The following is a 15,126-nucleotide window of genomic DNA, read 5'->3' as shown; positions in this document are numbered from 1 at the left end:
GTACAGAGAAGGAGAGAAACAGGAAATGAAAACACTGCTGGTTTTGGTTCACTTAATCTTAATCTAATTTTGGCATTTGTAATCTGCTTAACCATCAAGTTCAAGGTGGAGAACAGTCTCACATTATAAGCAAGTATTTTCTCTGTCCCTAGGTTTCCTATATATTGATGTCTGTATATAGCCAGTGGTGTGCTGGAGCCGGCTCGCACCGGCTCACAAGAGTCGGTTGTTAAATTTTCTTCCGGCTTGCGAGCTGGTTGTTGAAAATAGCGAGCCGGCTCTGGCTCTCCTCCCTCCCTCCTCCCTCCCTCCGGATCCGCCTCACCGCCCGCTTGTTTTTTGAATTCTTCGTGGCAGGCAGTCTTGCCTACCTGCTTCCAGCGCTGACTGTCCTCCTTTGCCAATTTGCGCTTTAAAAATGGCCGCTGAGACTTCCAGAGGCGGCCTCGTGAGACTTCGGCTGAAGTCTCGGCGGCCATTTTAAAGCGCGAATCGGCAAGGGAGGACAGTCGGCGCTGGAAGCGGGCAGGCAAGACTGCCTGCCCCGAAGAATTCAAAAAACAAGCAGGCGGTGAGGGACCGGATCTGGAGGGAGGGAGAGAGGGAGGAGAAGAATTTGCGAAACAACTCGGGAGGGTGGAAAAGAGAGTCGCTGCTGGGCATGGGTGAATGGAGGGGGTCGCTGGGTATGGGTGCATGCAGGGCAGGGGAGAAGAGGGTACACTGCTAGACATGGGTGCATGCAGGGCAGGGGAAAGGAGGGTCACTGCTGGACATGGGTGCATGCAGGGGAGAGGAGGGTCACTGCTGGACATCTGGGTGCATGCAGGGCAGGGCAGAGGAGGGTTGCTGGGTATGGGTGCATGCAGGGCAGGGGAGAGGAGGGTCACTGCTGGACATAGGTGCATGCAGGGCAGGGGAGAGGAGGGTACACTTCTGGACATGGGTGCATGCAGGGCAGGGGAAAGGAGGGTCACTGCTGGACATGGGTGCATGCAAGGGAGAGAAGAGTCACTGCTGGACATCTGGGTGCATGCAGGGCAGGGCAGAGGAGGGTCGCTGGGTATGTGTGCATGCAGGGCAGGGGAGAGGAGGGTCACTGCTGGACATGGGTGTATGCAGGGCAGGGGACAGAAGAAATGCTGGACATGGATGGAGGGGAGAGAAGAGTGAGGAAGGAGATGAGATGAGGGAAAAGGAAGAGAGGAGAAAAACTGCACATGGATGAAGAAAATAGGCAGAAGCTGAGGACCAGAAATGAAGAAGAAAGGAGGAAAGAAATAAATGGAAAGGAAGCCCTGGAAACAGAGTTAAGAGCTGACTGTCCTCCCTTGCCGATTCGCGCTTTAAAAATGGCCGCCGAGACTTCCAGAGGCGGCCTTGTGAGACTTCGGCTGAAGTCTCGGTGGCCATTTTGAAGCGCGAATCGGCAAGGGAGGACAGTCAGCACTGGAAGCAGGCAGGCAAGACTGCCTGCTCCGAAGAATTCAAAAAACAAGCGGGCGGTGAGGGACCGGATCGGGAGGGAGGGAGGGAGGAGAAGAATTCGCGAAACAACTCGGGAGGGTGGAAAAGGGAGTCGCTGCTGGGCATGGGTGGATGGAGGGGGTCGCTGGGTATGGGTGCATGCAGGGCAGGGGAGAGGAGGGTACACTGCTGGACATGGGTGCATGCAGGGGAGAGGAGGGTCACTGCTGGACATCTGGGTGCATGCAGGGCAGGGCAGAGGAGGGTCGCTGGGTATGGGTGCATGCACGGCAGGGGAGAGGAGGGTCACTGCTGGACATGGGTGCATGCAGGGCAGGGGAAAGGAGGGTCACTGCTGGACATGGGTGCATGCAGGGGAGAGAAGGGTCACTGCTGGACATCTGGGTGCATGCAGGGCAGGGCAGAGGAGGGTCGCTGGGCATGGGTGCATGCAGGGCAGGGGAGAGGAGGGTCACTGCTGGACATGGATGCACGCAGGGCAGGGGAGAGGAGGAGAGAGAGAAGAAATGCTGGACATGGATGGAGGGGAGAGAAGAGTGAGGAAGGAGATGAGATGAGGGAAAGGGAAGAAAGGAGAAAAACTGCACATGGATGAAGAAAATAGGCAGATGCTGAGGACCAGAAATGAAGAAGAAAGGTGGAAAGGAAGCCCTGGAAACGGAGTGAAGAGGACAGATAGCAGCAGAATCAGATATTGGGCCAGCATGATCAGAAAAACAGTCACCAGACAACAAAGGTAGAAAAAAAAAATCATTTTATTTTTATTATAGTGTTTGGAATATGTTCACTTTGAGAATCAGGTGCTCAACATTAAAAGTTTATATTTATTTATTTACTTATTTATGGCATTTTATCCCACATTAAACATGAATTAGATTGGAACCTGGGATCATTACATTTTTTTTCTTGGAGAGAATAATGCATTGCCCCCCCTGGCTATAGCCAGCTCTGCAATTTTTTTTGGGGGGGGCGCAGAGGTGGACGGGGGGGAGGGGGGCGCCGAGGTGGACCGGGGAGAGAGCCTGTTGTTAAAAATTTACCAGCACACCACTGTATATAGCCATTGTTGATGGAAACTGTGGTATCTAGAAAGTTGACTTTTTCTGAGGAGTAGTCAGTTTTCAGTTTGATTGTAGGCTGGTATGTATTGAAGGAGCTGTAAAATTGTTTGAGAGTCTCTTCTCCCTCAGTCCAATTCAAATCTCCAAGCCTCTCCTGCCTGCTTAAATCACTTTGAATATCAGGCCCAGAGAATCTAGCTCTTTTCCTAAACAAGTGCTTGCAAAGCATTAGAACTACAACTACTTATCATTTCTAAAGCACTACTAGACATACACAGTGCTGTACATATTATATGCAGGTACTTTCTCTGTCCCTAGTGGGCTCACAATCTATGTTTTTGTACCTGGGGAAATGGAGGGTTAAGTAACTTGTCCAAGGTCACAAGGAGCAGCAGTGGGACTTGAACTCAGGAGGATGCCAGGATCAAAGGCTGAACTAATCATTAGGCCACTCCTCCACTCAATTCATTTCAGTTTCAGGGCTAACAGTGTTGGAGAGAGGTTAATACTTGGAGCTGTGGGTCTCCCCTCTTACTTAACTTCCCTCTGTTAAGATTTACAATGTAATTCTTTGGGATGGGGACACTGAACCTTGCGATTTTTTTCTACAACACACTTTTGCAGAACTGTCTGAATACACAGTGTTATGTTATGCTTAATTTTACAGGAGTGTTAACATTGCAGATGTGTGTACAGAAATCAGAAATATTCGCATGATTCAAACAAAGATGTTTACCCATTTTCTATCACACTAGTGGTACAGGTGTTAATATCTAATTTATATATCCTGTAAAGACAGGATGCAAATGACACTCATCCCATGTGGAGTCTATGAGCAAAGGGGATGTCAAGAGGTCTGTATATGCAAGATAACATTTAAGTACTGGTTTAGGCATATATCAAATGCCAATAGGACATACATAAACACATAATAACAATTTCCAAAAGCTATTTACCTGGTAAATGAGCTGTATGAAAATTGTCCAGCCTCCCTGCAGGAAAAGCATGCACTGGCTGTCAGATCTATTACTTTCTTTGACTGCAGCTGCTCTTTGCTACTACTACTACTCACTTCTATAGCGCTACAAGGCATACGCAGTGCTGTACATCAAACACAAAAAGACAGTCCCTCCCCAAGATGCTGCAGCCTAACTTGCCTAATAGTTAAGCTCCCCTGTCTTTGACTGTCTACCTTTGTCTGTGCCTGTTCGTAAGCCTCTGGTACATTACCTTCCAGCTCCTTTCTGCTTGAATGGTGACACTGCTGTAGTGCCAGGCATCCTCCTGCTTCCTGTTCACACTCAGCACATGCCTCTTCTCTTTCTCTTCTTCCTCCACATAAACATCCAGGGAGCCTGTCAACACCAGAAGGACCATAGTCATGAGGGTTAGGCATTCTACTGAGCTTAGTGAGCAGATTAAATATAACTTCCCAACCTTGGCACTTTTATTTTTATTTTTTTTGGAGTTTTTAGGTTAGGTTATTGAGTCTCTTCAAGTGAATTTATTTCAGCTTTTATAGTCATAGTCATGCCAATTTAGTGATCTAGGTTGGACCATTTTTAGAACAGGTTTCTTTACAATTTAGAATTCCTTGTTGTCATACCAGACCAGTCCAGACTAATGGGTTATGACCACCCACCAATGGATGGAGACAGAGAAAAGTAGTTCCTGTTATTCGCCCCTTAAGGGCATTGTGCAGCCTAGAATGCTCAGTATTTTCTCTCTCCAAGTATATGATTGATGCTGCTTGCAGCTCTTCTTTGGTGCTTTTTAGCCAGCTCCTGACCCAGTTCCAGTTGACAGTTGAGCAAGTGACAGTTGAGCAAGGGGTTTTCCTATTGGATTATATTAGCTCCTTTACTCTTTGCAACTCTAGGTGCAGCTAGGTGACACCTGGTGGTGCCAGGTCCCTCCCCCTTCCTTCACTTCCCAGCTATTTAGTGGTCTTCAGGAGTTGTTTAGTCAGACTACAAGTGGGTATGTGAGTTGAGGAAGTTTTCTCATGGAAAGTAACTCTCTTCACTGGACTTTTCCTCTCAGCATGTAAGTATAGCTTCCTGTATTTCTTACCGTTCAGTTTTCGACAGCTGCGGAATGAGCGTGAGCATGGTTTGTATACTCAGACTGTTAATTTAGAGGAGTTTGTTTCACCTGGCTTTGTCTAAGGCTTTCATTGCCTTTGCATTGCCTTCATGTTATGCATCTTTGCGCTGGGGCCATAAGGGCTCTGTATCTACTTCCTGACCTCCTCCTGTACTGCATCATTTTAAGGGCTTTTGTCTCTCCTTCATTCGGAGAATGTGGTAAGGGTGGCAAAAGGGGCAATAACCGAGGTGACATGGGATCTAGATAGTCTCATAGTGAGACTGAGAGAGTCTGGAACCTGGAAAAATGGTAGTCAAGAAAATCCCAAGGTGGAGTCATGTTGCACGCCCTCCACCCTCAGTAATCACCACGGATGCTGAGTGAAATATTAAGGGAAGGAGACATATTACAAGTGCATATGACCCTAGGGAATGCCTGGAAGGTAAAAGCAGAGTTGCTTGTATCTAGTGATGAATCACTCGTTAATACCACCTTTGCTCGCCTACTAAAGAAGGTGCTTTATCGGGGGAACATTGGATAAGTGAACAGCTTGAATCCACCCCTGTCACAGTATTCACACGACAACGAGCCAAAGTTCTGGCAGACAGTCTGGTAGTGCAGTGATTTGCTGATGATCACTCATTTGATCTGATCACTGCACAACAGAAGGACCCAGCCATTGGGGGGTTTTATGTTTACATTTCGCCGAGAAGAATCCTATCACTTATGTGGAAACTGAGGATAACGAGGAGCTAAGAGTATTGTATGCTACCCGAGGGATGTTTCAGATGGACAAAGGACTGCTGGTGCGGGTGATCAGGAGAGGAGTCCATCAGTGGGTGGTCCTTCGATCTTATTGAGGGCTAATGCTACAACATACACATGATGAGCCCTGTGCTGGACATCGGAGAGGCAGGGTTACCTACGAGACTTTAAGACAACTTCTGTGTTCAAAGTAAGTTCTAATGAGGTAACTGTGGTTTCAGCCCTGGTCCAAGTAATTATCTCTCATAGCTGAACTTTTTTATGGAGCCATGCACCAGGGCTACTTCTGGAACCCTGCAATCTTGTGGCCTACATCCAGCCACTAGGTGTCACTGTTATGTAATGACTAAGCTTACTTCCCTGCAGGGGGCGTTGAAAACTGACTGTGAAACGTCTTCAAGAAGCAGAAGACTCAGCTCAAGGACTGAACCTAGGTCCCCCTGCAGGACAATACACAGCACTGCCACACAGTCATCAGACTGGCCTCTAGAGCTGAACTTTCAAGCTGTAATAGTGCAATAGCTTATTTATGAAGATATGAAACCCACAATTTGCCATCTGCACTGCGATAGCTTGAGCCACTTTCATATTGGGTCTGAAAAGGGCAGAAAGAGATAAAAGCTGAGAAGAAGGCAGAGAAACCTACCTGGGCTTTTGGTGCTCATGTGATACCAGAATTCCAGGCACCGTTCCTGAGGAAAGGGCTCATATGGTTCTGAGTTCATCAGCACAGCTTGTCCAGTGGGCAAGACAGTCTTACTTGTATCAGCTATCATATAATACCCTAAAAAACAACCAGACGATTGGTGTACAGTTTAGAGAATGACAAGGGGATCAAATTTGTCGCCGTCCCCATAGGTTCTGTCTCCATCCCCACCCCATCCCCACATGCCCCGTTCTCCAACCCGGTCCCGGGCCTTGCAGGCCCTGTCTCTGTCCCTGCCCTGTCCCCGCAGGCCCTGTCTCTGTCCCTGTCCCCGCAGGTTCTGTCCCTGTCCCCACCCCATCCCCATGGGCTCTGGTCTCATCTGCAGAAGCCTCGAACACTTATGATTTTATATTTAAATCTTTTTATTAAAGTGTAAAAAGGAACAATATGCTGTGTAACTGTTGTGTATAAATTAGAAATAGAAAACAATAATAACAATGAGCAGCTATAATAAACCCTCCCACCACCACCACCCTCTACCCTTCCAATCCCAACAATAGCTGACTTCTACTACCCCAAGGAATCCTAATCTACCCTGTTAAAATGTCTAGGGGTACAAAATACAACCTGTTCTGTATGACCTAGAGGGGAGAAATATGCCCTATGAAGCACTGTTACGATTTTTAAATCTGTGGATGAATAAGAAGTCATCAACAATCTCAGGATTCAGTCTAGCTCTCCTGTCTTCCACAGTCCCTCCTGCAATAGAAAATGTCTTCTTAGAAGGTGTGCTGGTAGCAGGATGTACAGGGTCCCCGATGCAAATTTTGCTAACTGTGGCCAGAATGTTTGCTTGTTCTTCCAAAAAATAAAAATATTGTCATCTGCATTAAACAAACATAAATAACAGTCCAGTTCATTAATAGGCTTCAAAGTAGAAAGTGACATGGGGACAAAGTTTGTCCCCGTCCTCACGGGCTCTGTCCCCATCCCCACCCCGTCCCCATGGAACCTGTCCCTGCCCCATCCCGGTGGGCTCTGTCCCCGTCCCCAACCCCGCGGTTACTGGGGTTCCCGTCCCCGTGTCATTCTCTAGTACAGTTTACAAACACAGGGCTCCTTTTACAAAGCAGTGCTACCGATTATCATGCCTTCTTAAACAACTTGTGATGAATTTATTTAGGCACAGCATAGTAATTTTTTGTTGTTTGTTTATGTTTCAATCAAGTTGTGAAGCTGGGTGGCTTTGCCACAGTAAGGCTGGGAGAAGTGATTAAGAAGTAAAGTAAGTGTCTTTGCCTCTTTTTTTGATTTTTAAGAATGGGAGTTTAAGTATGCTCTGTTTGAAGTTCAGTGTTATTCAAACTGTTTTTTGTGCATTCCTGCAAGTCATCTTGAAAGTTGGTTGATTCCAGGAATTAAATTGTTTTTCCTTGGTTAGGTATGTGTTTCACTCTTTTTGAATTTACCTTTGATGTCTTTTCTCTATATGTTTTTAGGAAAAAAGTTAGAATCTTTTCTGTATTAGAATTTTATTATTTATCTGAATGTGTATTCGATATGTGTTTTTATTGCATTCTATATATGTTTTTAAGTTTTTCTGAACAGAAGTTATTTACCTATATGCTTTTTTTATATATCATTTATAGATGATTTTAAATGTTTATATATATGGTCATGATTTTTAATTGAAAAAATTATCATTACTATTTGCATTTTTAATGGTGTGATTGTATACATTTTTTGTACTCAAAACACAAGTCAGGAAACTAGAACGTGCGTGGAACAAAAAGAAAGACGAGCCCACACTTAACGCTTGGAAGCAACTCCGAAGGAAATATAAATATACCATAAGACAAACCAAAAGACAATACTACAAAACTGAAATTGGACCAAATTACAAAGACACACACAAACTCTTCCAACTCGTGAATAAACTTCTGGACACCACCCCAGTCACCAACAACAGCAAAGACACACCAGGAGCTGATGACTTGGCGAAGTACTTCAAGGAGAAAATCATACAATTGCGACTCAAAATACCTGCCAGCCCCATCGAATACACCACAATCCTAGACTTCCTAGACCCAGACCCCGGAATCTATCCAGTTGACAGGATCTGGACCGAATTCACAATTCTACCGGAAGTTCTCATCTCACAAACACTTAAAAGATTCGCCAAATCTCACTGCAAATTGGACATATGCCCAAACAACCTCATGAAGTCGGCCCCTCAACAATTTATAACGGACCTAACAAACCACGTGAACTTTATGCTACAAAACGGACTCTTCCCAAGAGAGAAAGGTAATAGTTTACTCACCCCTATACCCAAGGATGCAAAGAAAAATGCTAATGAACTAACGAACTACAGACCAGTAGCATCCATTCCCTTAATTACCAAAATAACAGAAGGCTTGGTAACCAATCAACTTACGGATTATCTAGACAAGTTCTCAATTTTACACGACTCCCAATCAGAATTTCGCGCTAATCACAGCACCAAAACCGTACTAGTCACGCTCATGACCAAACTCAAACAACTGATAGCAAACGGCAATAATATTCTACTGCTACAATTTGACATGTCAAGCGCATTTGACATGGTTGACCATGGAATTTTACTACACATCCTCGAATACTTCGGAATCGGAGGTAATGTTCTCATTGGTTCAAGGGGTTCCTAACCTCACGTTCATATCAAGTGACATCAAATTCGACCACATCAGCTACATGGACACCTGAATGCGGAGTTCCACAGGGATCCCCCCTTTCACCAACTATATTCAACCTAATGATGACACCCTTGGCCAAACTACTATCAAATCAGAACCTAAACCCATATGTATACGCTGAAGATGTAACGATCTTCATCCCATTCAAACAGGATCTAAGAGAAATCTCCAATGAAATCACGCAAAGCATGCACATCATGAACGCCTGGGCAGATGCATTTCAGTTTAAACTGAATGCAGAGAAAACGCAATGTCTAGTACTCACCTCGCAATACAATAAGAATAAATTTACTACTATTATCACACCGAAACTAAATCTACCAGTTTCGAACACCCTAAAAATTCTTGGAGTCACTATTGATTGACACCTAACACTTGAGTATCATGCGAAAAACATAACTAAAAAGATGTTTCATTCAATGTGGAAACTAAAAAGAGTTAGAGCATTTTTCCCAAGGACTGTCTTCCGCAATCTGGTACAATCATTGGTACTCAGTCATCTGGACTACTGTAACTCACTCTACGCTGGTTGCAAAGAGCAAATACTTAAAAAACTCCAAACGGCCCAGAACACGGCAGCCAGACTAATATTCGGCTCATCAAAATACGAAAGCGCGAAACCCCTACGAGAAAAACTATACTGGCTTCCACTAAAAGAATGCATCACATTCAAACTCTGCACCCTAGTCCATAAAATAATCCATGGTAACGCTCCTGCCTACATGTCAGACCTAATAGAATTACCACCAAGGAATGCAAAAAGATCTTCTCGCACTTTCCTTAATCTTCATCCTCCCAAGTGTAAAGGTCTGAAATACAAATTGATGCATGCATCTACTTTTTCCTATTCGAGCTCGCAGCTATGGAACGCGTTGCCACGGAACCTGAAAACGACTTATGAACTGACCAATTTCCGAAAACTACTGAAAACCTATCTCTTCGACAAGATATATTACAAAGATCAACATGAGTAACTTCATAACCTCTAAAATTTCCAGTATTGTCTTATAATATTCTATAACAACGCATGCAACTCAGTTGCTTTAATAAGCTCATGAGCGCTGATAACAGCACTTAAAAAGCAATAATGAGCACTAATCAGCACTGATTAGAATTTAGGCGCACAACTTGCTAAGTGTATTCTGTAATGACATGCGCTAAACTTCTAACGCATGCAGGCAAAAGGGGGCATGGCTATGGGCGTGGAAATGGGTGTTTCATGGGCGTTCTGAATGTTATGTGCCTACTTATAGAATATGGCCCAGTGCACCTAAATTGCACTGGGATTAACGTCACGTTTTCGTTGGTGTAAATGGTTGTGCATAGATTTAGGCACTGAAATATCAACTAAGCATATTCTATAAATGGCGCCTAAGTCTAAGTGCCAATTATAAAATACGCTTAGTCGGCATTGATTTCAGCACCGATTTTTTAGGCACCATATATTGAATCTCCCCCATTTCGTACAAGCCGTAACCTCCAAATTTGAGTGAAAGGGAGATGACTAAAAGGGAGTTGTAGTTATCAAATTTAGAAATAACTAAAGCACAGAACAAAGTATGGAGTGAGGGCAGCTCAAGCAGTGGACTTAACCTAATCTAGCATAGAGTAAAAAAACAGGAGGAAATAATGTAAGAAATGTGTTTGGAAAGAAAGGCTATGATCAAGGGTAATGCCTAGATTCTTGACAGCAATTTTGTAGGAGAGGGGGACCCCTTAATGGTGAGTGCAGAGAAAGTGGAAGAGGAAGGGTAATGGAAAAAGATCAGAGCGTCAGGCATAGTAGTATTTAAGTTCCTTATCATTTCTCCAGACTATTTCCGATGAGTGGGTTTGCGCCTGGAACATTGGTGCCCTGCTACCTGCAGATGGGAGAATGAGAAATACTGTGATGTCATCATATAAACACCTGTGCAGCTTAGAGCCTGCCTGTATTTCTCATTCTCCGGTAGGTGAGTACATGAGCAGCTCTCGTTGAGTCTGGCCTAGTTTGGATGCGCTTTTTGACCCCAAATATAAAAAAAAAGAAAATGAAAGAAACAAACAAACAACAAAAGAAAGTTATTATTGTGGAAGGCTTAAATGTGCCCCTAAAATGCACACTCTGTAATTTGGGTCCCTTTCCCCCGACTTTCTCGTGGAGTTGTCCTGTGCTCCTGCTACTGGGAGGGATTCCTTGAGTGCCATCTGGGAACAGAAAGAAAGAGCTGCCAAAAGAGAGAGAGAGAGAGAGAGAGAGAGAGAGAGAGAGAGAGAGAGAGAGAGACGTAAGTACACTACTCTTACTGAAAAGGTGATCATGCAGAGGACTTCAGAGTTTTCTTATCCCTGTGGCTTAGCTCTCATTTTGGGGGTAGAGATATGCTTTGTTCTGTGGTGAGAAACTTTCTGCTGGGTACAGTGGGGACCGCTGAACCAAAATGGCAGCTTCTTCAGAGAAACCACACTGCTGAGCATCTGGCTCAGCACCGCTTGAAAGCAGTGATCATATTATGATCAGATTTGATATCAGCTTTGGAGTAAGTACACACAAGAAATCCAATACGTTAGCATTTAACTTTGAAAAAGGAGACTATGATAAAATGAAAAGAACGGTGAAGCTGCGAAGGTCAAAAATTTACATCAGGTGTGGATTCTGTTCAAAAATAATATCCTGGAAGGTCAGGCCAGATATATTCTGTGTATTAAAAAAGGAGGAAGGAAGACCAAACAACAGCTGGCATGGTTAAAAAGTGAGGTGAAGGAAGCTATTAGAGCTAAAAGAAAATCCTTCAGAAAATGGAAGAAGGATTTGACTGAAAATAATAAAAAAAAACAGCATAAGGAATGGCAAGTCAAATGCAAAGGGCTGATAAGGAAGGCAAAGTGGGAGTTTGAAAAAAAAATTGTGTTGGAGGCAAAAACAGATAGTAAATTTTTTTTAGGTATATTAAAAGCAAGAAGCCGGCAAAAGAATTGGTTGGTCCGCTAGATGACCAAGGGGTAAAAAGGGCACTCAGTGAAGACAAAGCCATAGCAGAGAGATTAGATGAATTCTTTGCTTCGGTCTTCACCAAGAAACATTTGGGAGAGATACCGGCTCCAGAAATGGTATTAGTGGTTAGGGTGGTGGACTTTGGTCCTGGGGAACTGAAGAACTGAGTTCAATTCCTACTTCAGGCACAGGCAGCTCCTTGTGACTCTGGGCAAGTCACTTAACCCTCCATTGCCCCATGTAAGCCGCATTGAGCCTGCCATGAGTGGGAAAGCGCGGGGTACAAATGTAACAAAAATACAAATAAATTCAAAGCTGACGAGTCAGAGAAACTGAATGAAATCTCTATAAACCTGGAAGATGTAATAGCCCAGTTTGACAAACTGAAGAGTAGTAAATCACCTGGACCAGATACTATTCATCCCAGAGTACTGAAAGAACTGAAAAATGAATGTACAGAACTACTGTTGATAATATGTAATTTATCGTTATAATCAAGCATGGTACCGGAAGACTGGAGGATGGTCAATGTAACACCAGTTTTTTAAAAAGGTTCCAGAGGAGATCCAGGAAATTATACACTGGTGAGCCTGATGTCAGTGCTGGGCAAAATGGTAGAAACTATTATAAAGAACAAAATTACAGAGCATAGTCAAAAGCATGGATTAATGAGACAAAGCCAACATGGATTTAGTGAAGGGAAATCTTGCCTCATCAATCTACTACATTTCTTTGAAGGGGTGAACAAACATGTGGATAAAGGTGAGCTGATCGAAATTGTGTATCTGGGTTTTCAAAAGGTGTTTGACAAAGTACCTCATGAAAGACTCCAGAGGAAATTGGAGAGTCATGGGATAGGAGGTAACAGAGAGTAGTTAAATGGTCAGTATTCTCAATGCAGAAGGGTAGATAGTGGGGTTCCACAGGGGTCTATGATGCAACCATTGCTTTTTAACATATTTATAAATTATCTAGATATGGGAGTAACTAGTGAGGTAATTAAATTTGCTGACGACACAAAGATATTCAAAGATGTTAAATAGCAAGAGGATTGCGAAAACTTACAAGAAGACCTTACGAGACTGGGAAACTGGGCATCCAAATGGCAGATGTTGGCAAGTGCAAAGTGATGCATTCGGAAAAGAGGAACCCAAACTATAGCTACATAATGCAAGGTTCCACATTAGGAGTCACCGACCAGGAAATGGATCTAAGCGTCATCGTTGATGATGCATTGAAACCCTCTGCTCAGTATGTAATGGCAGCTAAGAAAGCAAATAGAATGTTAGGTATTATTAGGAAAGAAATGGAAAACAAAAATGAGGACATTATAATGCCTTTGTATCGCTCCATGGTATGAAAACACCTCGAATATTGTGTGCATTTCTGAGCACTGTATCTCAAAAAAGATATGTGGAATTAGATAAGGTACAGAGACGAAAATGATGAAGGGGATGGGACGACTTCCCTATGAGGAAAGGCTAAAGTGGCTAGGGCTCTTTTGCTGGAGAAAAGAAAGCTGAAGGGAGATATGATGGAGGTCTATAAAATAATGAGTGGAGTGCGTGAATCACTTGTTTACTTTTTCCAAAAATTCTAGGACTAAGAGGCATGCAATAAAGCTACAAAGTAGTAAATATAAAACGAATCGGAGAAAATATTTCTTCACTCAACGTGTACTTAAACTCTGGAATTTGTTGCCAGAGAATGTGGTAAAAGCAGTTAGCTTAGCAGAGTTTTAAAAATGTTTGGATAGCTTCCTAAAAGAAAAATCCATAAAACATTATTAACGTGGAGGGGCATAATCGAACGGGGCGCCCAAGTTTTCATGAGGGTGTCCTTGCAGGACGGACCCACGAAGGGGCTGGGGAAACCTGTATTATCGAAACAAGATGGGCGTCCATCTTTTGTTTCGATAATACTGTCGGGCACGCCCAAATCTCAACATTTAGGTCGACCTTAGAGATGGTCAACCTGAATGTTGAGATGGTCGACCTTAGAGATGGTCGTCTCTGGTTTTCGGCCATAAAGGAAACCGAGGACACCCATCTCAAAAACGACCAAATCCAAGCCCTTTGGTCATGGGAGGAGCCAGAATTCATAGTGCACTGGTCCCCCTCACATGCCAGGACACCAACCGGGCACCTTAGGGGGCACTGCAGTGGACTTCACAAATTGCTCCCAGGTGCATAGCTCCCTTACCTTGTGTGCTGCGCCCCCCAACCCCCCCCCCCAAAAAAAAACCCACTCCCCACAACTCTACACCACTACCATAGCCCTAAGGGGAGAAGGGGGGCACCTACATGTAGGTACAGTGGGTATCGGGTGGGTTTTGGAGGGCTCACATTTACCACCACAAGTGTAACAGGTGGGGGGGGGGGGGATGGGCCTGGGTCCGCCTGCCTGAAGTGCACTTTACTCACTAAAACTGCTCCAGGGACCTGCATACTGCTGTCATGGAGCTGGGTATGACAATTGAGGCTGGCATAGAGGCTGTTAAAAAATTTTTTTAAAGTTTTTTTTTAGGGTGGGAGGGGGTTGGTGACCACTGGGGGAGTAAGGGGAGGTCATCCCTGATTCCCTCTGGTGGTCATCTGGTCAGTTCGGTCACCTTTTTGAGGCTTGGTCGCAAGAAAAAAATGGACCAAGTAAAGTCGGCCAACTGCTCGTCAGGGACGCCCTTCTTTTTTCCATTATTGGCCGAGGACGCCCATCTCTTAATCACGCCCCAGTCCCGCCTTCGCTACGGTGCTGACACGCCCCCTTAAACTTTGGTTAACCTCGCGACGGAAAGCAGTTGAAGACGCCCAAAATCGGCTTTCGATTATGCCGATTTGGGCGGCCCTGGGAGAAGGAAGCCCATCTCCCGATTTGTGTCGGAAGATGGGCGCCCTTCTCTTTCGAAAATAAGCCTGATAGTCACATAGTAGATGATGGCAGAGAAAGACCTGTACAGTCCATCCAGTCTGTCCAACAAGATAAACTCATGTGTGCTACTTTATATGTATACCTGACCTTGATTTGTATCTGCCATTTTCAGGGCACAGACCGTGGAAGTCTGCCCAGCACTAGCCCTGCCTCCCAAAAACTGTTGCTGCCACCCAATCTCTGCTAAGCTTCTGAGGATCCATTCCATCTGAACAGGATTCCTTTACGTTTATCCCACGTACTTTTGAATTCCGTTACCGTTTTCATCTCCACCCTCCCGTGGGAGGGCATTCCAAGTATCCACCACTCTCTCTGTGAAAAAATACTTCCTGACATTTTTCTTGAGTCTGCCCCCCTTCAACCTCATTTCATGTCCTACCACCTTCCCATCTCCAGAAAAGGTTTGTTTGCGGATTAATACCTTTCAAATATTTGAAT

The 15,126-nt window shown here is 44.4% G+C and overlaps 1 protein-coding gene across 1 annotated transcript in view; it reads right to left on the bottom strand.

Moving 5' to 3' along the window:
* Positions 1 to 15,126, bottom strand: part of MAMDC4 (MAM domain containing 4) — a 510,080-nt gene that overhangs the window by 184,241 nt on the left and 310,713 nt on the right. The window contains exons 21-22 of the mRNA XM_030206971.1: positions 6,049 to 6,186; positions 3,780 to 3,904 (exon numbers count right to left, since the gene is read on the bottom strand). Coding sequence (XP_030062831.1) covers positions 3,780 to 3,904; positions 6,049 to 6,186 — 263 coding nt within the window. The remainder of the gene's footprint in view (positions 1 to 3,779; positions 3,905 to 6,048; positions 6,187 to 15,126) is intronic.

The sequence above is a fragment of the Microcaecilia unicolor genome, chromosome 6, assembly GCF_901765095.1.
Source record: "Microcaecilia unicolor chromosome 6, aMicUni1.1, whole genome shotgun sequence".
Taxonomy (NCBI): Eukaryota; Metazoa; Chordata; class Amphibia; order Gymnophiona; family Siphonopidae; genus Microcaecilia; species Microcaecilia unicolor.
The sequence above is the reverse complement of the archived record's forward strand: the minus strand, read 5'-3'. Positions and strand labels throughout refer to the sequence as shown.